The sequence below is a fragment of the Stegodyphus dumicola genome, chromosome 7 (assembly GCF_044657685.1).
Source record: "Stegodyphus dumicola isolate Sdum_Otavi_A_Nest chromosome 7, ASM4465768v1".
Lineage (NCBI taxonomy): Eukaryota > Metazoa > Arthropoda > Arachnida > Araneae > Eresidae > Stegodyphus > Stegodyphus dumicola.
The window spans coordinates 187,102,850-187,126,262 of NC_140774.1; the positions used below are offsets into that span (position 1 = coordinate 187,102,850).

The 23,413-nt window shown below is 31.6% G+C and overlaps 1 protein-coding gene across 1 annotated transcript in view; it reads right to left on the minus strand.

Annotated features, from left to right (window-relative positions):
- Nucleotides 1-586: 586 nt before the first annotated feature.
- The window catches only part of LOC118195752 (uncharacterized), a 127,700-nt gene continuing 104,873 nt past the window's right edge, over nucleotides 587-23,413 (minus strand). Inside the window, exons 12-15 of the mRNA XM_085821166.1 lie at nucleotides 14,126-14,217; nucleotides 8,765-8,873; nucleotides 6,891-7,082; nucleotides 587-6,158 (exon numbers count right to left, since the gene is read on the minus strand). Of these exons, the coding sequence (XP_085677292.1) occupies nucleotides 6,049-6,158; nucleotides 6,891-7,082; nucleotides 8,765-8,873; nucleotides 14,126-14,217 (503 nt within the window). The 3' untranslated portion in view covers nucleotides 587-6,048. The remainder of the gene's footprint in view (nucleotides 6,159-6,890; nucleotides 7,083-8,764; nucleotides 8,874-14,125; nucleotides 14,218-23,413) is intronic.

A 23,413-nucleotide genomic window follows, 5' to 3' on the forward strand; every position in this document is an offset into this window, starting at 1 on the left:
GCGCGTGCATTTTTAATTTTGTTTTTGATTTTGTGGCAACAGATATAGGAAAAAACAGACGATACAGAAAATTCAGTATTCTATGAAAATGTCAACATGTAAAAAATTCTGCTAGTGTATATAAATCTTATTTATTTGTGTCAATGTGTTGCAGGTAGATATAAGTCTATAATTCAGTATATATTCAAGGTAAGCCTTTTAATATTTATTAATTACTAAACTATCAAGATATAACCATAGAAAGATATTGGTTTATCTGTCCGGTTTTCTTTCGACGGCGCAGAAATTATCACTATTTTTCAGGAAAATTCACAGCCGATGGTTTTTAACTAACATCCAGTTCCTCGGAAAAATAATAAATAAATAATGTAATGAATGTTTCAGAAATAAATGTAATTGGTTTTTACTAAAGCAAAATGAAAAATCCTTAATTATATATGGCGTCTTTTGAGTGTAATTACATATATATCCATTGTTTATAAAACCGATACCAGACAGCAATTTTGTGCTACCTTGTAGTTTTATTAACTAGACAAAAAGTATGATTTGCTTTTTTTTTGAAAGAAACCAAAAATTAACAAATTTCTTTCGTAAAAATCACGTTTTTTTATGCACTTTTATCATTATACATATTTCATACAAAAATTTTTGTCAAACATTCAACGTATTTACATCTACATGAATATATAAACATTAATGTACATATTCAGCTAATTGGCTGATCATTTGATTTGTTGAACAGGGTTCCACAGGAAAAAAATACTTGAGATCTTACATTTAATTAAATGCATTATTAAATTCAGCATTAGTATCACAGAAATGAAAGCTGCGGACTAGGTAAAGAAAACCTTTAAATGTTTAGATTGATTTTTAAAGCATTTCTGGTAGGTATAAACTATTTTATTTAATAGAGTTACAGCAGTCTGATTATTTTGAAGCATGTATAAAAAACCTACCACGAAGGAAGTATAATTCTTAGAAACTAAAAAGAGGTCTAAAATATTTTACATTTTATAAATAATTTCAATATTTAAGTAGACTAGATTTAAAATATTTATTTTCGATTTTGATAAGTGGAAATGTAAGCGTGTTTCTTTATGCACTTTCTTCTTCTTTTCTTTTCTCATTAAATTAGTGATTAAAATAGTTTCGAGCTCCTTGTTTTGAATTTGTAGTTTGCGAATTAATTATTTATTAGATAAGAATAATTGTTTAATATAATCATCAATTAAGAAAGGCTACAGTAAATTTAATAGAAACAAAATATTATTTCAAAGATATTATTTTATAATGCGAGTTTTTTTTTTTTTTTAGATTTTTCATTTTTATTTCATTTATTAATTTATTTAAAAGTTGCAAGACTGAAATTACAACTTTTTTCTGCTTTAAAACTTACTTCTAATTAGCAGAAAACCGTAAATTTATTCACATACAAAACAAACACAAAAGGTAACTAAACGTAATTTAAAATGGAGAGTAAGTTCACTGTGCCATTTATTGAAAAAGATTAGTAAATTAAATCACTCGTGATCTTTCAATCGTAGACGAGTAATTTAAAATGAGAAGCAAATTTAAAGCAGTAAAACTTCCAGCGTCCAGGGATTTGACTTCCCAAATCCCTGGAGCAATGAATAAAGGGTATTTTTCTGGTTAACAATGCTAAAATGACATTCTCAGTTTGTACTACTTTTCTTCCAATATACTACTTTAATTGTCTGGAAACATTTCTGATTGTTTACTTAAAGGCATCATGACAAATATTTTTGAACGTATTGATACGGTTTGGCCTCTTGAAACTTACAGGTAAACTCATTTAAACATGGGTAGGATGATAAACATGGGTTATGACAAAATATATTTGTCGTTGTAACCGAATTGGAACATTCGGTTTCGAGGGCCGTAAAAAATCGTCATACTATTGTTGATGCAAATTCTGCCAAAAATAATTGCGGCAACCCTAATAATTGTGGCAAGAAAGGAAGTATAATGGTAAATAACTATTTAAGATTGATGTTTTAATTTAGATGAAAGGTTAATTTCATATAAAATATTTTTATTATTATAATTTATATGAAAAAGGCTAAACATGACTGAATGGAAGCATAAGAGTAAATAACTATTTCAGATCATTATTATAATTTATATACAAATTGCTAAACATAACTGAATGGATGCCTGCATCGCTATTTCGCTACCGGCTTATCTCTAAAACATAATTTCATCTCGTTGGTTGTTCAAACGTAATTTTCGATAATGAATGATGCCTTTTCTTTGAAAATATTCTCCGCAAAGTGCAGAATCGCTCACTTATTTGTTTGCCGCTTTTTACAAGGGTAAAAACAATTTGATTTTTGTCAATTTTCTTTTACTTTTTAAGTTAAAATAGGTCGATGTGTACATAGATAAAGTCAAGGGTGTGCGCAGTGCCATTTTTGTGCAATTCTAGGATTTTTTTTTTTAAGTGAAAATAGGTCGATGTGCACATGGATACCGAGTATGTGCAATTCTTAAAAACGCGTCAAGCAATGGATGATTCTGCATTTTACTCAAAATTCCATTGCCGAGTTTTCGTCATGGGCAATTCCCAAATTGTTAAATCCATAGGATATCAAAAAAGGATTTAAAAATTATACTAGTATTTCAATGGCGTCTTAATATAAATTTAATATAAATTTACGCAATATGAAATCAGCGCGTACGCTAGATTTGGCGCACTGTTAAATGGGTGCGTTTGCTAGATTTGGCGCTTTTGCGCGTATATTTTCGCTGCAATTTTTTTACGGCCCTCGAAACCGAATAGTACCCATCTTTCTTATTATATAAGATATTATATTCATTACTGAAATTACATTCTTTAATAATAAATTTATTACTTTTTCTTTAAATTATTTATGGAATAATTCTGAATTAATCCCTAATTTACCATTTCACTCAAAAAATAACATATAAACAGCTGAAATGCGATTTCTCATTTACTTCTTCATAGCATTTTTCCAAATAGAAATTTTAGACACATTTCTAGAAAACCCTTAATAACTAAAAATTAATCATTTGTGACTAAATAATTATTTATTTAAGAATGGAAGTATATAATATCTTACTGTTGCTTTATTTTTCAAGGTATTGCCACATTAAAATTACATATATATATTAAAAAAAGGCGAAAAAAAGTAAAGCTTATATAGGTAGAATTTTCCTTTGAACTAAATCCCTTTGTTTACTTTTTTTATTATTATCAATTATCGGAAAATTATTATATAAGATATTATATTCTTTACTGAAATTACATTCTTTAATAATAAATTTATTATTTTTCTTTAAGTTATTTATCAACTAATTCTGAATTAATCACTAAATTAACTTAAAAATGTTTACAAGTAACCAATTAAATTTTAGGATACCCTTTCCATTTAATTGATGGGTGCATGTTTTATACATAAGTTTTAAGTAGAACTCATACAAGTAATTGCAATATTCATTCTTATAAACAAAAGGCTAATATTTACATGTTTTCTTTAATAAAATTGTTTTGTTTATATAAACATAGTAACTTCATTTACACAAGCATTTCATTTATACAAACAATTAAAAATTTACAATCATTAATATCAATAATTATGTACCATTAAATTTTACACTTTTATAATACATAAAATTTGCTTTCATAATTTTATTGCAAATATCAAAATGATCAGATTTGTTCTTTTAACATTATGTGAAAATAGTATAGCACATAAAAATAAATGGTAATACATATCATACCAACAAAATATGAACTCCTTTTTCAAAAGGAGTAATGTTGGTAGAACTCTTTGGCTTACTGCTGACTTAATGCTTTTCTAAGCAAAGGCAAACACATTTCATAACTTAAGGTAAACCAATTAAATATAAATAAATAAAACTTTAGTCAAAAGTAAAATAATTATATTCATTTCATACACGAAGGATACAAAATATTCATTGCATTTTATGAAAATTCTTTTAATCATGCATAAAAGTTAGATTTACATTTTCCGAGAATCAGTACAAAACTTGAATAAAATAATCAGTTTTTAAGGAAAGAATTTTCATTAAATGCCCTGTTACACAAAATTCAAATACACAAACAAAAGAAACAGTTTCATTTAATTTAACGCACATTTTCATGTAAGTAACTTCTTAGTAAATGTAATTGTTAAATTATGAAAATATTTAGATCAAACACATAAAATTTTACATAATATATAAAACACCTAATATGTAAATAATATAAGATATCACGAAATTTGATGATTAATGTATATATATCTATATTTATATTTATAAAATTACTTCAGTCAGCTTCATATAAAACATAAAACTAAATATTTGATTCTAAATATTTTTATATATGTAAATGTAGTTTTTAAACCATGGTGGATGTAATTTCCAGTATTTCTGTTTCAAAATATTTTCTAAATTTCGATATACTCAATTCCAAATATAGAATGCAAGTATGGATATTATTTCCAAAAAAATGTTTCTTTTTTTCCCATACAAAAATTAATTTTTTATCTATGGCTATCAAATATAACAGACAGAATTAGAGCAAAATTTTTTTAAATGACAATGTTTCAAATTTTCTACATTTTCCTGTTTTAAAATGTTTTTAAATTTTTAACATAATTAATAACAAATTAAAAGATGAAACTATTTTCATTTTCTGTCAATTTGAGCTTTAGTTTTCAATTGCATCGAATAGCAATTATTTTTCTGTTATACAAAGTGTTTGAAACATTAAGTAAACACCTTAAGTAAATATTTTAGTCATTTTGTTACTTTTTTATTTATAAGTTGCATGCCATTATGCATGTAGAAAAAAAGTTTTATAAAATTAGTCATATCATCATTATGACGAGCATCAAAGACATGCAAATATTTAACTCGCTACTAGCTTTAATTTTTCATTGAAACACACAAGAAGGCAGATCATTGAATTTTTTATAAAATCCTGAAAAAATCGATTTTTTTTAAATTGTCGATCGATATTTGTATTCATAAATCCTTCCGTAAACTTGTGGATATTATAACAATAGAATATATTCAAAACATTTTTGTGATTATCTCTCTACATTCAGGAAACGTATCGAATTGAACATATTTTTCACTATAACTTCTTGTTTCTCTTAAACAAAATTTTAAAAAAATTTAGTATAATGGAATATATGAAAAAAAAACTCAGTGATCTGCTTCCTTTATTTTGAATTTTTAAAAGTAATTAAATTTTATTTGTTTTCTGCTCTTAATTGCTGTTCACATTGTTAATTAATTAAAACATTAACATATGCTTCATCTGTAACATTTTCCGTAACTGTCTTAGAATAATAAGTCAACGCTACTTTGCATTTGATTGTACAGCATCCAGGGGCGTAGCTAGAGGGGGGGCAAGGGGGATCTGTCTCCGGGCGCAGAATCCAAGGGGCGCCAAACTGATGTTACGACATTTTAGAATTAAATGTTTTCCATCCTTGGCAAGCAGTAGGGGACGCGAAATCTTCAGTTGTCCCTGGGCGCTGAAAACCCTAGCTACGACTCTGACAGCATCTTCTTGATAAGAGTTTAGAATTTTACTCTGCACTTTTAAGACTGCATACAACACATAATCCTGTTACAATGTTCACTACCTTAGCTCATTATCATAGTTCTTCAACTGCGATTTTTCATAATGAAAAATGTTATCTTCAGCAGAGTTTTGACGCAATGGGACAGCACAGGCGTGTTTCGAAAAACAGAAACACGCTACATTGAGTTGTTGCTGACTTAATGTACTCATTGGTAGACTACACATATTCACACACTACGTATTGAGAAAATACATGACAATAAAAAGTAAAATCCCTGATATTCTTCGCTTTTCCTCAAGAGGACAAGCATGAATTTGAAAAAGTTAATTTTCAGCTCGAAGTCATAAAACTGCATGTCTTCAGAGGAGACATTTCAGCAGAGGAGTAAAACGCAGCTTGAATTTAGTCCAGCTAAAATCAAGCTTCTCCAGGCTTTTTTGTGCTAATCGCTTGAAAATAAAGCAAATCATCGGTGCCGCAGAAGAAAAAGTAATGTCATAGCTATAGTTAACACTGATAACAGATGATTATGAAGCGGTCTATTACTTCCACTTCCTAGATCTGGTCGAGGTCGACCTGAAACAGAAAGAAAAGTTTATTTTAAAAAATTCGAAAAACCAATTAAAAAAAAGAATCTGAAAAGTTCAATTTACAGTCTAATGCATCGAAGAGTTTATCGTTAAAGTTTTAAAAAATTACAAAAAACTGCATTTAAAACACTAAAAAATATCAAAACTATAAGATGATAAAAATCAAGTTCTTTTTTTTTCCTCCTAAGTTTTAAATGCTTTCGCTAAAGCCAAAAACAGTTGATCAATCCGTTCTTGTACTCACTCCTGTTAATTATCATAATTTCTTTACTATTCTATTCCCTCATAATAAATAAAAACAAAAACAAAAACACTGGCATTCTAACTCAAAATTAAAATCTGCTTCCTTTTCCCAGTCAACAAATTATTTTTTTATTTACCTCACTCAGTAAAACTTTCCCACCACCTAAAAGAAGTTTTTATTTACTTGAGGCACATTTCTATAAAAATGCCTTTCAGTTTGCAGAGAAATGCAATTTACAGGTAATTTTACAATTCCAGTTCAAGATGCCATTAATAGGTGTTATTATATTCAACAACTGCAAAATAAAGTGGCTTTTCCCATAAACGCCAAACGTAGAACTAGAATTATATCTCGTTGTAAACAATGATACAAGTAAAGTAATATATAAAATACACTACAGATGCGTGCTGTTTATGAACTTCTAATCACACTGCATCTGACGTTTGTACTTTAGTGGTTAATGTGTTTCCTTACCAGTTATTGGTTTCCACGGTTTCGTGGTAGGTTGCTCCGTTGCAGTGTGGTACCAGTAAGGATCTCTAGGTGGCGTAGGTCGCATGGGAACTAAAGGTCCCCTTGTGGGCCGTACTGGTGGTGCATATGTCATCGGTTTCCATGTTGGTCTAATGGGCACAAAATTTGCCGTTGACAGTTGAGGACAGGATGCTGAAGAAGCAAAAATATCATGATCATTTAAATGCATTCCCCTTTTCCCCTTTCTTATATGAAATATAAGGTAAAATAGGTCATACAATTGAAAAACGTGTTGTTCTAATTTTATTTTTCTGTTTTCCGTAAGGAAAATTTATTTTGCAACATTTATGTTGTTAAAGAACGATTCTTTTAATACATTTTCTTCGAAAATATGCATAAAATTAAACACCTTTAAAACTGAAAAACTATAGTAGCACAGTAATTGCATAGACTTAAAGATAAAATTATCGCCTGTGGCGAAAATTGTACTATAGCCGTATATTATTTAGTTATGTTTTTATAACATTATGACAAAATTTTCATTGTAGAATTTTCGTAATTGAAGTAGATGAACTCTGCTTGCACTATTAAGATTGCATGTCTTTCTCTTCTCCCCCCCCCGGTCAAAGGAATGTTATCCGGGACCAAGGCATTTGGATTACGGAGTACCTTTGCAATTAATTGCAATTACCTCCACATCATCGTTCATAAAATTGAAATAAATAAGAGACAAGCAATCGCTAAAGTTGATGGAAAGAGCAGTTAAGCTGATGTTATTCGGTGAGTTTCACAAAAAGATTCAAAGCAATAATCTTTGGTAAGCTGTACAATGTGTCCAGTGTGTCCATTAGATGCATGGCACATGTGCGCAATTCACATCCCACTATATTTCGCACCTTTCTCACTTTGCTTTACTTTTGAAAGAATTAAAAACCAAAAAGTTGTTAACGAAAAAGAAGTTTTTTACGAAGTTGTTAACAGAAGTTTAGAAAGTTCCAGATATTAGGATTTTAAATGATACAGCCGGGAGAAAAAAAATTGTAAAATTGTTGAAATGAATTCATTACCAAAGTAAAATAAGAGTAATGATGTCCTCTGTTTGATGTCAAAACTAGAGGTAATAAAAAAATTCGTCAGAATGAGAGTTATTTATAGTATTAATAGTAACTTTTTTCACTTTTTCATCTGTCCGTAGTTCTCTAAACAACTGAAGCGTTTTCGCTAAAATGTCTTCATGGATTATGCACGATATCCTATAAATTTGGACGCATTTTAAAACATCATATAAAAACAACAAACTGGCACATCAAAATGCGCTTTGCATGTAAAGATTTAACGCAAACTCAGATTTTTGAAGGCATAAAATGCATTTCAGTTAAAATTTTTCCTGACTGATGGTGCTCTTAGTACTACAGGATAAGGATAGGAAGATGAAATTAAAATTATACATAATTTATTTATTTGCGTTCTCTAGCGTATAAAATTACTAATAACATAATACTCCATCCTAAAATCTCAGCTTGACATCTTATTTCAAAGGACATAAATTTGGATATTTTCACGATATTCATGGTATAGCGCTATCTATTAGAGAAAATTTGAATAAAAATACATTTTACGTCCCCTACAAAGAAAAAATGTGTGTCCTTGTCAAGTCTCACTCTCATATATCAATTTGTTGATTTTATAAGAATTTTTTAAATGTATCCAGATTTATGGCACACTTTGTATAAGTTTCACAGACACTGCTTATATCCTTTTCTTTTATTTTCAAGTTAGCTTTGGATTAAGTACAGTAAATTTAAAACTGCTTATAATTTTTTCATTCAAGAGCAAGGAAAGATTACAGAAAACTAAGATCTAGAGCAACTTACATTGTTTCTGAATTTTCATGCCGTAGATGAGCGGATCTTCACCCCTGATGCAGCTATCGCCTGCTTCTTTGATCAGAGCCTCCTCACCATTTCGCATAACTTTTCCAGACTGAAAGAAATATACAGTATTGGTTAAGAATTATTAACTCAAGACGTCGTTTTTAATATGGTCATTTAATTACGTAAAGTATTACATAAGAGGAATATGTAAATACTTGTAAATGCATCTAAATGTTGAAGCTGCATCAAAACTGTAACAGAGCTGGACAAATCAAAATGTAACAGAGCTGTAAATACTTGTAAATGCATCTAGATCAATAAGACAGTTTTCTTTTTATACATAGCATTTATTTATTGCTATAGCCTTGGTTCCGGGTTCCGGGGAAAACATGGATGCTTATAAGTTTATAGTGTCTTTGCGGCATCTGGGTAAAATACTGACAGTCATATTGAGAAGATAAGTGCAGCGGGAAAAGGGTAACCGACCCGCAGATCCGTCCCCCAAATTCTCCATCAAAGTGACAGAGCTGCACAAATCCGTATTGTGACCTATAAGATGTCCAAGGCTTAAGCAAACGGCAAATGCAACTCTTGCCTATTGACCATAATCTGGGCCAATTCGTGTTGTTATCTGTAAGGTGTTCTAGACCTAAAGCCAACGATGGACACAATCATCTGGGCAAATTCGTACGTTCACCTATAAGGTTCTGAAAGCTTAGGTCAACTACAGGTGCAATTCTTGTCTTTTGGGCATGATCTGGGCAAATTGGTAATGTCCCCTCTAATAAGCCCAAGGTATAAACCAACGACAGACACACGTCTCACCATGATCTGGGCAAATTCATACGATCAACCTATAAGGTGACGAAAGCTTAAGTCAACCCCAAACGCAATTCTTGTCTTTTGGCTACGATCTCGACAAATTGGTACTATCATCTCTAAGGTGTCCAAGACCTAAGCCAACGTTAAACACAAGTCCCAACTCTTGACCATGATCTGAGCGAATTCTTATGATCACATATAAGATATCGAAGGTTTAAGTCAATCTTAGACGTAATTCTTGTCTTTCATAATCTGGTACGATAATCTGGGCAAATTGGTAATGTCACCTGTAAGGCGTTCAACTATCTAAACCAATGACAGAAGCAACTTTTGCTTCTTGATCACGATGAAATTCGTGGACGTGGCTGTAGGATTTGACCAGGTAGATTAGAAACAACAAAGTTTTGAAGTTCTGACAATGAAGAATAAATTGGTCAAAAGTTGTGTTCGTATGCCTAAGTAACAATATGATCTGATATTAACGGTTTGTAAGTATAGAAAGAAAAACATGTCACATTAAAAACTGGGCCAACAGATTTTAACATCCAAGGCAAATCACAAATTTGAACCTCCTAAATAATTTTATCAAATTGGTAAATGTATAATTAAACTGAGAAGAAATTATAAATCCGTAAATTATTGTAGCTGGATAATTTTATAAAAGATATGAAGTATAAAATTCTGATTTTATTGCCAAAATTTTAATATCAACAACTGGTAAAATTCAGCATCTTTTAGCTGTTGACTTCAAAGTTGAATGTATTCCTAGAATTTATTCATTCGTTTTCAACACATCCATGATATCGAGACTAATTTATTTTGTCAATGAATCACACTGGCAAGCAAGCAGTCACTCGGTACTTATTATAAAATTTCGGTATTTTTATTTTTATTTTAAGTAAAAGCAAATTTCAGTGTATTTTAAACTCTTACTATATGGTAAGATGTTTTATCATAATTTTTATCACAATAAACAATTATCAACTCAATGAAATGACTAGATTCCCAACCCAGAAAAAGAATAAATATTCGAGAGAATAAAGTTTCACAAAGTAGGCAAAACAACAAAAAGAGAAAGATTTGTAGAATTTCTTTACTTTTGAAGAATGCCGATTTCCCTTCAGAATCTATAGAATTTTAATTAAGCCTCTGGGCAAAATATAAAGTTGATGTTTTTTTTTTTTTTTTTTTTTTTTTTGCGTGTTTGTCTTTTCGCTTGAGATTTCTTGAGGTTGTTTTATTTCGATTATCACCCGACAGATGGCACTACTGATAGCAAAGCATTGAAAAAAGATATTTGTTTCAGATGGAGATAGATGTATTAGTTATTCTGTTTATTCTATATTAATTAGCCCTCAAGAAAATTATGTAAAAAACTGTGCATTACAATATTTTTAATTATAGCAGAAAACCCAAAATGTGTTTAAAAATACCATGATTATAACGATCATTTTGAACGTTAGTTCTTTTTTAAAAATACAATGATGAGAAGTCCATTGCTATAAACTTGAAACATAAAAATTATATGGTAAAATATATTAAGAAATGCGTGCATAAACTGGTAAAAAGTTGTGTTCGTATGCCTAAGTAACAATATGATCTGATATTAACGGTTTGTAAGTATAGAAAGAAAAACATGTCACATTGAAAACTGGGCCAACAGATTTTAACATCCAAGGCAAATCACAAATTTGAACCTCCTAAATAATTTTATCAAATTGGTGAATGTATAATTAAACTGAGAAGAAATTATAAATCCGTAAATTATTGTGGCTGGATAATTTTATAAAAGATATGAAGTATAAAATTCTGATTTTATTGCCAAAATTTTAATATCAACAACTGGTAAAATTCAGCATCTTTTAGCTGTTGACTTCAAAGTTGAATGTATTCCTAGAATTTATTCATTCGTTTTCAACACATCCATGATATCGAGACTAATTTATTTTGTCAATGAATCACACTGGCAAGCAAGCAGTCACTCGGTACTTATTATAAAATTTCGGTGTTTTTATTTTTATTTTAAGTAAAAGCAAATTTCAGTGTATTTTAAACTCTTACTATATGGTAAGATATTTTATCATAATTTTTATCAGAATAAACAATTATCAACTCAATGAAACGACTAGATTCCCAACCCATAAAAAGAATAAATATTCGACAGAATAAAGTTTCACAAAGTAGGCAAAACAACAAAAAGAGAAAGATTTGTAGAATTTCTTTACTTTTGAAGAATGCCGATTCCCCTTCAGAATCTATAGAATTTTAATTAAGCTCTGAGAAAAATATAAGGTTGCTGTTTTTTTTTTTTTTTTTTTTTTTTTGCGTGTTTGTCTTTTCGCTTGAGATTTCTTGAGGTTGTTTTATTTCGATTATCACCCGACAGATGGCACTACTGATAGCAATGCATTGAAAAAAAGATATTTGTTTCAGACGAAGATAGATGTGTATTAGTTATTCTGTTTATTCTACATTAATTAGCCCTCAAGAAAATTATGTAAAATACTGTGCATTACAATATTTTTAATTATAGCAGAAAACCCAAAATGTGTTTAAAAATACCGTGATGGAACGATCATTTCGAACGTTAACTTTTCTACATTTTCATGCAAAAGTAAATACAGCTGTGGAACCTCATCAACAATAAGTCTGCTTTATTGAAACTCTTATAATTTTTAAATGTTGTCGTTAAAATTATTAACATTAAGATAATTACAAAGAACAAATGTGCCATATATAATTAAAAAACTATTATGCATTCAAGGTGTTAGAAACGCCTTTTATTAATCAAATTAATGGTGCAAGTGTGTATAAAAATTATCAAGTAGTTATACATTAAAAAACGAAACATAATTGATATTTGCATTAATAGAAAATGGTTTTTTCATAGTTCTTTTTTTAAAATACAATAATGAGAAGTCCATTGCTATAAACTTGAAACATAAAAATTATATGGTAAAATATATTAAGAAATGCGTGCATTACTTTTAAATCATTCGTTTATAAATAATGTGCCGATATAATCTAAAATGTAAATATGCTGAATTGCTCTGTGGAGAATGGCAACAGCGTTCAAGAATTGATGATTTGCCAAACCAGGCGGTTGATCGAAAATGATCATGACACAGGCATGACAATTCAGCACAAATCACACCCAAAGCTGAATTGCATCAGAAAATGATCATGTTATCAACTTTGGTGGCATTACGAAGATGTTTTGCATTTTGAGCTTATTCCAAGTAACCAAATGATCAATTCAGATGTTTACTTCCAACAACTGCCATGAAACTGGAGGAAGCAATCAAAGGCCAGAGTTGGCAAATCGAAGTGGGATGGTTTTCCACCACGACAATTCGCGACTTCACACATCTTTATCAATACTTAGGAAGTTATTAGAGCTTTGTTGGGAAGTGATGTCGCATTCCCCGTAAACCCCCGATCTCGTATCATTGGATTGTCATTTATTTCGAAGTTTACAAAACTTCATAAATGGTAAAAATTCTAGTCATAACGATGATCTGAAATCGCATTTGGTTGAGTTTTTTGTTAATAAAGACCAGAAGTTCTATGAGCACGGATTCAGGAAGTTATGAGAAAGATGGTAAAAGATCATTGAACAGCATGGACAGTATTTTACTGATTAAAGTTGTAAGGTATTTAAGTAAACAGTTATTTTATGTTCCTAATTTATACTGTCACTTCTAACTTTCCGTTTTCCCAGCCAAAATGCAAATTTTAGCTCACTCGTATTAAGCAAGAGCTTGAGATTGCTTTAGTTGAGCGTGTTTCGCCTGTTGAAGGCCACGTTCTTAGCTGATATTCTATAGCATTCCTAGCTACGGAGCTGCTTTAGTCTTCACGCTGCTATAGGTTAAGGCCAACTTGAATTACTTTTAAATTCATTAAACTGACATTTCTGCATCATCTAACATTTCTGCAGTTAAACATTTCTGCATCGTCTCTGGCTAATTTAAGACTTAGTTTCAGTTTAAATTTGAATTCATTACTTTTGGCTTCTAGCCATAAATACTGGCAGAGTTTGCAAGTACCGGGACTGCCTTCTGTTTAACTTATTTGAGTTTCTGAATAGAAGGGTCTTTTACACGTTTCTTTTACGTTGCGTTTGCGTATCTATACATAGCAATAAATCACTTAGCTCTTCCTGGAATCTTGACTTAGTTGCTTAGTGTATGTTACCAAAGCAACTGAGACTCTACAAAATTATTTTATTTCGTCCTAAAAAACCGAAATTACTTCTTTGCCCACTCGATAGCTATATGTATATTTATTTATTTTAATAAACCAGACAGTCTGTAGCATTATAGTCTTACAACATTTCACAAAACACGAAACGTGGTTACTTATTCCCTCAAGTTTTATTTGAGACATAACTTCTGGGTTGTGACGATTACGCTATTCTTTTAAATAAAAAGTGATTTAAAGACTAATGGTTAAGTCGTCTAATAGTTTAAGTAACAGAAGTTATTGGTTTATACCTTACGTTGTGTCAAATTTTATAAAACAAAAGGAGATACTTACAAAACATTGGAAGCCTTCCATGTCTCTTCTTTGAGTGTAAGTGAAGAGCACACCGTCTTCTTCCCAGCTACCCAGACATCTATATTCTCTTTCTAGAAATGAAAATTACCTTCCATTAATCGCTTTCATCTATTTTCGTGATGTTTAAATATTATGCTAATATGCAGTTATTAGTCCAAAGGGATTTGAATCCCGAAGGACTATTAGTTTAGTTTTGGCATTTTGCGTCGGACTCATAAATGTCGGTTCACTTTTCAAACTGTTGCCACAAAATGTTAAGAGTCCTGCATTATATTTGAAGAAATTAAATAATGAAAAATCTGCATAAATGTATGTATATTTCTCGTATTGTGATAAAACAACGGTACATAGAGTCATCGAATTTTGAATAAGGTAATCCTCCAACGAATATGAGCATGTGGAAGACCAAATTTGAAATTTGAAATTTGTTTTATGATCGATTTCCTATTTTTTAAAACTTTGACGAATTTTTGATTAACAAACTCAAGGATTTCAAAGCGAGCAATGGCAACGTTGTGCAGAAAAAACATTTTTATCTCCAGCGCGTGAGTCTCTGTATCGGAAATTCTAAAGATATGCTCGTTTTAAAACTATTTTGCGATATTGCTGTTGCACTGGATCTTATGGTTTACGTGCGAGGAACATGATATTTAATAAAGAAAGGTAACACACAAAATGTTATAAAACGCCCCTTTGGACGTAATTTAAAATCTGAAACATTTCAGATTTTGTTTTTGTTTTTTATTTAGTATATTTTTAAACATTTTATATTACCGAAACACATAGTAGCATATATATTGATACTACATTTTTAAATCGAAAATTATATTCAGATTTTAAAGAGCGATTTACTCTATAAATGATTATAATACGAAATAAAAATATTCTCACATATATAAGAGTGAAGAATATATTTCTTTCTAAAGTAATAGTCATCGAAATTTTATTATATGTAGCTAATATTTTCCGTTAAATAATAAATCATAAATTTAAAGTAAAATTACCTGAAACAGATCAGTAAATTACTTTGTCTGGGCCGAAATGGTTTTTCGCTTATTAATTATTATTTTTTTTTCCTAAACATGAGTAATATGTCTAACAGTACTTTTCTAAAGGAAAAGAAAAATTTGTAGATTAAGTTGATTTAATGAATTGTCAAAATTACGTTTTCTTGAGAGGAGCTCTGTCATCAACTGAAATATGATTTTGTTCTTTTCCTTTTTGGGAGGTAAAGACATTGTAAATATATAAATAACCAATGTGCTAATAAATGAGGTAGACCAGTTCCATATAAGCAGATCTTCAAACAACAAATAAAATGATAAACTGCTACAGCTTAAAGATACATAAAAGATACTACGTGTTGGCAATGATTCGTTAATTCCTAATGTCGCAATTTTATTTTCCCCTTCTTCAATGATAATTTTCGGTTATGCATTTTATGAAGAGGAAATAGAAAAGTCTTCAAAAGTGAGAGGGAAATAAAATTCGGAAACAATCTGCACTGAAAGCAAACTAATTTTCAGCTTGTTTTAAGTTACGACTAGCATTGATTTAATTTTGAACAGTTCGTCATTATTAAGTTTTAAGTTTATGTGATTATGGCAAAACCTCGAGGGCTATCTGCCTAAGAGAAGGGATGCCTTCGTAGAGGACTTTTTAAGGGAAACTGGCTCGTATACGCATTACACATAGAGAAAATCACGAAAGCGCCCATGCAGCCAGCCCGTTCGCTGGATTCGAACCTGGAGCCGAACTAACAGTGTTTAGTGATTTTTCCGCTCAGCCGCTCAATTCGTCATTATAATATCGTTATATTTATCGATGTGTGAATTCGTGTCTGTTAGAGTTTTAAAGGTGCGGAGAGATCCAAAGATAACAACAGAAATTACTGGTTATTCTTATACAAATACCGGTGGCTACGAAAGAATTAAATGCTGTATTGCGTACATTTAATTAAAATGCACACAATTTCTTTTCCATCAAATTAAGAAAGAGTATTAAAACAATTTTGTTGCGTGTTTAAACAAAACAAAATAAATAAATAATTCCCTGAATGGAGGCTCAGATTGCATATAGCGTGTGACATGGAGGAAATTAGAATATCGTTGAACAATTCAAGGTTACATACGGGAGCTGTAGTTAGAACGGCTACAAGACAATGGAGGACCGAAAATGTCGCAATCTGAACATGGCCCTATCACTACTTGTCATCTGGGCATAACCTTTGTTGCTTTCTTCCTGTAATTGCTCTGCAATTATTTAAAAGCGCCTCCGTAAACTCATTTGAGGTTTACTTCAACAGTGCGTTAGGTTGTTCCAAACTGAGAAAGAATAAAATGGCGAAATCTAGAAAAGGGCAACATGGCCATAGTTTCCTGTTTTTATTTTACTTCGTAAAAAACATTTTGCAATAGAATGTCATCTTATGATAAGATTATAAAGTATAGTCTGACTTTATTTTTTTTTTTAAAGCGCGTTTTACGCGTTTCCTAAACACAATTCTGTAGACATGTAACTGCTTTCAATTGAAACCCATTACTAAGACAATGCTTAAGGGGACTCGTACACCTTAAACCCCTTATGATCTTCGAATATATGACTGTTGCAAGAATTGGGATATTTTATTTATTTTAAAAGCAATTACTTCCAACTATTTACATCTGACTACATAATATTGCTACTTTGGAAACTAGTAATCAGAAAGTTTGTGTTGCCACAAATATTTTTGTAATTTAATCCTCTTTGTGACAAAATATTTCGCCATGTTTCCACCTTGCGCGCATGATATTTTTAAAATGGCTAATGGTACATACTTGAAATTTGATGGAATTCTTTATATGGGCACTACTTTCTGACTGAACCAACAATCTGATGAATATTTTAATATTGAAAAATTTTATGGACGAAAACATTAAACATTTTTTTAATAAAATACATTTTATAAACTTAACTCAAAATAAAATAAAAATTTAACATGAAATTTTTAGAATTTTAGGTTCACCGTAGTTTCTAAATGTTATAAAAGCAATATATTAAAAATGGAATTAAATTATGAAACAGAATGTTTTAAACTGTGCGCGCAAGTTGGAAACATGACGAAAAATGTTGTCACAAAACGGATTATATTATAAAAATATTTGTGGCGACACAAACTTTCTGATGACTATTTCAGAAAGCAGCTATATTATGTAGTCAGCTGTAAAAAGTTGGTAGTAATTGCTTTTAAAATAAATAAGTTATCCCAATTCTTGCAACAGTCACCTATTCGAACATCTTATGGGTTTTAAGGTGTATGAGTCCCCTTAAAGAAAGTTACGGGTGAAAATATCGCGACAAATTCGTTCCGGAGAAAATATCGCAAGGGGAAAATGTGTCGTACATCCCCCCCCCAATGGCAGATTACGAACAGTTACAATTTTTTAACAGAGTCCATTAATCTATACTGAGGCCAGTTGTGGTGGTCTCTTTATTATGGAGGCACCTAATAGGTGGTCCACAATTGCTCCTATGAAGGGGCGGACATTTACAGCCGTGCCTTCTCCGGGATTCGAACCCAGGCCCTTCGGTATCGCAGTCAGGTTTTCCTAACCACTATACCGTCTGCGCGGCATGTGTCGGACAAAATATCGCAAGGGGAAAATGTGTCGTACATTTTTCCCCCCAACAGCAGATTGTGAACAGTTAGAATTTTGTAACAGAATCCATTAATCTATACTAAGGCCAGTTGTGGTGGTGTCTTTATTACGGAGGCACTTAATAGGTGGGCCACAGTTGCTCCTATGAAGGGACGGACAGTTACAACCATGCCTTCTCAGGTCCTTCGGCATCGCAGTCAGGTTTTCCTAACCACTATACCGTCTGGGCGGCATATGTCGTACAAAATATCGCAAGGGGAAAATGTGTCGTACATATTTTTCCCCCAATGGCAGATTGTGAACAGTTACAATTTTGTAACAGAGTCCATTAATCTATACTAAGGCCAGTTGTGGTGGTCTCTTTATTATGGAGGCACCTAATAGTGGGCCACAATTGCTCCTATGAAGGGACGGACATTTACAGCCGTGCCTTCTCCGGGATTCGAACCCAAGTCCTTCGGTATCGGAATCCAGGTTCATCTAACCACTATACCGTCTGGGTGGCATGTGTCGTACAAAATAGCGTGAGCGAAAATAAAGCGCAAAGAAAACATTGCAGTTCTAATACAATATGTAAGAAATTATCGTAGCAGAAAATAAAGCGTCGCAAAAACCTCGCCGTTTAAACGGCGATGTTTTAAAATAACGTCGCACAAATATCGTGCTAAAAAATAAAGTACCTACAAATCACGGCGTAATGATGATCGCATGCATATTCTGACTGAAAAAAATATTAAAAAATCTGATCTGTACACCACAGGACTTCCTTGTACGGAATATTAAATTATACGCATTTTTTCTTGCATTTCGTTTAAACTTATTAGATTGAATTAAATCTACTTCGCCGACAGCGCATAAACCACAATAGAATAAATGCATTCTTTAAAATTCACTCTAGTATTTGTTTACCATAGCGACACTCTGGCGCTAGATTCACTTAACAGTATTAATAATTATATGACAGTTAACTTATATAATAATTATATAACGGAAACTAAGTTAACTGTTATATAATCCAATAATTATATAACAGTTAACTTATATATTTCGTTCATATTATAACCCATAATGCACAAAATTTATATCATTTAAAGAATAGAATTATCTAATCGTTGCCACATGTTCTATTCAAATACTATAATAAAGCTAGAATGATGTATAAAAGAAATTAAGCAAGCAAAACAAAAACGAAATAGTTTTTCACAGACGATTGAGTATTTCTCATTTAATTAATTCAGTTCTCACTTCGCGAGAAGTCAAAAATGCATAAAAACTCAAAATATCTATATTAAAAATTACGAAGTAAATCTCAAACACTTATTTCTTGGAAAAAATTCCAGAAAGAATTAAGCATGATTTAATTGGCAATAATAAATGAATGCGTTATCTTTGTTGTTGCGAAGCTAAGTTTCTCTAGATTGGCAACAAATCCACTAGTCTCTGTTTCAAATGTAAACATCAATGGCCGCCATATAAAAAAGGCTTAGCGGCAACTTTTAAATTGTTTATAATTCTCAAAATATTGCATACAGATTTACTAAAGGCATAAAAACCTTAACCGGAAGATAAAAACAACATAATACAATCATTTTTAAAGCAAAAATTGTACAATTTACAAACGTATAAGAGTAAAGAAACTGAGATCACTGAGCCGGGTAACAGAGTGGATATATATATAAATATATTTATATACTTTTGGTGCGGCCGATTGCAACCAAAATACGGGCTGCACATCTACATGTTATAGCAGTCCTATATACAAAATTGCAACGTTCTGAGGCTACTCGTTTTTTTGAGTTATGTGAGATACGTACGTTCGTACAGATGCCACGAAAAATTCTCTTCAGAATTAATTTTAAAGCAGTTTTATAATTTTTTTGAAGGAAAAGAGTATTTTATTCTGTCCTTACCTACAGATATCACGCAGAAACATCGTTAAATTGCATTCGATAGCGGTCAAAATAGATATTTTCGTTGAAGTATGCTGCCTGAAACTTTTCGCGATTACAATACTTCCTTTTTACTTCGTACAAGGAAGTAAAAAGCGTAATGATTCATGAGCATAAAAAGAAATAAGTAATATTTTTACCTCTGTATTTGGGGGGGGGGTGCATTAATTAATCAATTTCTACTTAAACTCCAAGGAAACTTTACATTCTAATCGGCGTTGTTTACATGTTAGCTATTCATGATTGAACAGTTATAAGTCTTCCGTTCTAATTTTAGGATTGAATTTTAAAGAGTTTCTGCTTAGTACATAGAAAAATCACAAGGATTGAAAATAACTCCTTCGAACTTAATAAAATCTAGGTACACGCAAATGTGTAAATGGTAACTATAACACAAATGTATTACATGGTAAAAACTGGAAGATCGTTAGAAGGTTCAACGGTATTTTCCGCAAAAAGAGGCCTAAAGACACTTTTCTGAGCCTGCGAACATTGATATTTGCTTCCAAATTCAATGTAATTTTATTTAACAAATATGTTTCATAGTCTTACCCATACGCTACATGGCGGCCATGTTAAGTCCTGACGTTATGTTGCTGACATTTCCTTAGCTTTTGTGATATCAGGCTTTCTCCATCTATTCTAACTTCCTCGTGTACAACAGTATTTTCAAAGATGCGTATAGTCGTAAATTTAAGGTAAAATCTGAGTGCAATTGGCAAAAGACTGTTGCTTCAATTATGTAAATAAATACTTTATGAAACAGTGTAAAAAAACCGTCAGATCAGAAACTGTACTAACTTAGGTATATTTAAACTTTATAACACACGTTAAATTTTCTGTATAATAAACGGGTTTTTTAATTCGAAACGACAATCTTTTATCGCATATTTCACGTAATATTTTTGTGATGCATGCATTTAACACAATCAAAATTTGTCTTTAATAGGATACTATCCTTGTTAACAGGATACAACCACTTTTTACTTTTTTTGTAAAAAATGTATTTGTATTATTTATTACCATTTTTGACAGAACATTTAACTAATGATTTTACTTAAAATATTTACATATTTTGAGGGTAACTACAAGTATTTTTTATGCTTATTCTATAACAACGTGCTGTTTTGGGTAGTGATGAAAAGTGATTGCGAATCTGATAAGGCAATGACTTTTTCGAAAATAACAAAATATACAGTCCATCAAAGTTGCCATACCTGTGTTGTCATATCTATTCTGCATTTAAGACTGCTCCAAAAGCACGGGACAAGAAGACATTAGACATGCCTTTCATCATTTTCCTTGAAATGCACTTGACCTGAGTTGGACTTACAAATACATTCCATAGTAAGGAACTTTAAATACAGTACAGTAAGACGCCGCTTAACGCTGTTTCGTTTAGCGCTGTTTCGGTTTAGCGCTCTTTTATTTCAACCCGGGGATTCCACGAAATCGCTCGCAACATACGGGGATTCCCCGAAATATTATGCAGCGATAGGTTTCAAATACATATCCGAAAGAGTGTACTTGTATTTCTTGTTTGGTGCGGTATTGTACAGACATATTTTGAAGGGGTAAATGTGGAAGATGTCGAAGAAATAATTCAAGAAGCAGCGGCTAGTCTTTCTAATGATGAGCTCAAGGAATTAACTGAATAAGAAGAAAACAAAAATGTTGACAGCAGTGATTCAGAAGAAGAGCAAAAAGAACTTTCGATGGCGTTTGTAAAAAGGAGTTTGTCTACCATAAATGAAATAATGGATCAATTCATTGAAAATGATCCGAATTTTGACAGGAGTTCAAAAGTAAGGCATGGTGTTAGAGATGCTCTATCCGTTTATGAAGAACTTTTAAGAGAACAACGCAAAAGAAAAAGGCAAACAACATTAGATGCTTTTGTCACAAAAAGGCAGAACACTGAAAACGCGGAAGGCTAACTAAATATGACTGACTTAGAATTTTATTTGTTTTTTTTTTAAGAATATTCGTTTTGTTATTTATATTTTGTTTTTATTTTTGCAAGAAATAATAATGTGGTATTAATTTGGGCTTTAAGAAATAAATGTTTGGTTTTATTTTTATTAAAAAAACATACTTTTTAAATTTAATACCTAACCAATTTCCTAGCCATCTTTCCCTAACCCCAATATTTACATGTAAAGATAGCCTCGTTTAGCGCTGTTTCGCTTTACGCTCTACTTTGATGGAACGTATCCCCCGCGTTAAGCGGGGTCTTACTGTATTCTATAAATTATTCCACAGTGATCAAATCACGAACAGTCGACGCACAATGTTCGTTTTATAGACATTCTAATACGACAGCAGAATCGCGTGACGCAGAATCCATTTTACACTCAAGATCAGAATTGTTGCGTCAGGACCTCATTAAAAGACAACCAAATCCTTAAGACAAATTCCCAGGTACAATAAAAGTTGGCGGTTTACCCCGCACAGCACTAATCCCTGTCGCGGTGTAAGGAATGAAGCTTTATTTTCTTTTTCTCCTTTCATTTCTCCGTCGTTGTGTTTGCCAATTGTCTTCTGAATGGCATTTACCTGGTGGGTGTGCTGTATGGGTCGCACGTTTCGCACGCGTCGTCTGCCATCATTATGGAGAGCCGCCACATTCATTAGAAACACCCATTGTTTGCAGTATCACAGGCCAGCTTTTGACCTTCACCTTCTCGCTCTCGTAAATGGGTGGATGACTAGATTCAAGATCGTAGTACAGTAAGACCCCGCTTAACGCGGGGGATACGTTCCATCAAAGTAGAGCGTAATGCCAAACAGCGCTAAACGAGGCTATCTTTACATGTAAATATTGGGGTTAGGGGAAGATGGCATGGAAATTGGTTAGGTATTAAATTTAAAAAGTATGTTTTTTTAATAAAAATAAAACTAAACATTTATTTCTTAAAGCCCAAATTAATACCACATTATTATTTCTTGCAAAAATAAAAACAAAATATAAATAACAAAACGAATATTCTTAAAAAAAAACAAATAAAATTCTAAGTCAGTCATATTTAGTTAGCCTTCCGCGTTTTCAGTGTTCTGCCTTTTTGTGACAAAAGCATCTAATGTTGTTTGCCTTTTTCTTTTGCGTTGTTCTCTTAAAAGTTCTTCATAAACGGATAGAGCATCTCTAACACCACGCCTTACTTTTGAGCTCCTGTCAAAATTCGGATCATTTTCAATGAATTGATCCATTATTTCAGTTATGGTAGACAAACTCCTTTTTACAAACGCCATCGAAAGTTCTTTTTGCTCTTCTTCTGAATCACTGCTGTCAACATTTTTGTTTTCTTCTTGTTCAGTTAATTCCTTGAGCTCATCATTAGAAAGACTAGCCGCTGCTTCTTGAATTATTTCTTCGACATCTTCCACATTTACCCCTTCAAAATATGTCTGTACAATACCGCACCAAACAAGAAATACAAGTACACTCTTTCGGATATGTATTTAAAACCTATCGCTGCATAATATTCCGGGGAATCCCCGTATGCTGCGAGCGATTTCGTGGAATCCCCGGGTTGAAATAAAAGAGCGCTAAAGCGAAACAGCGCTAAACGAAACAGCGTTAAGCGGAGTCTTACTGTATAAATATACTGTTTCTAGTTACAGAAATCTTATATTTAGAAACAGAATTATTATTATGCACACCTCGCTCGCACGAGTAT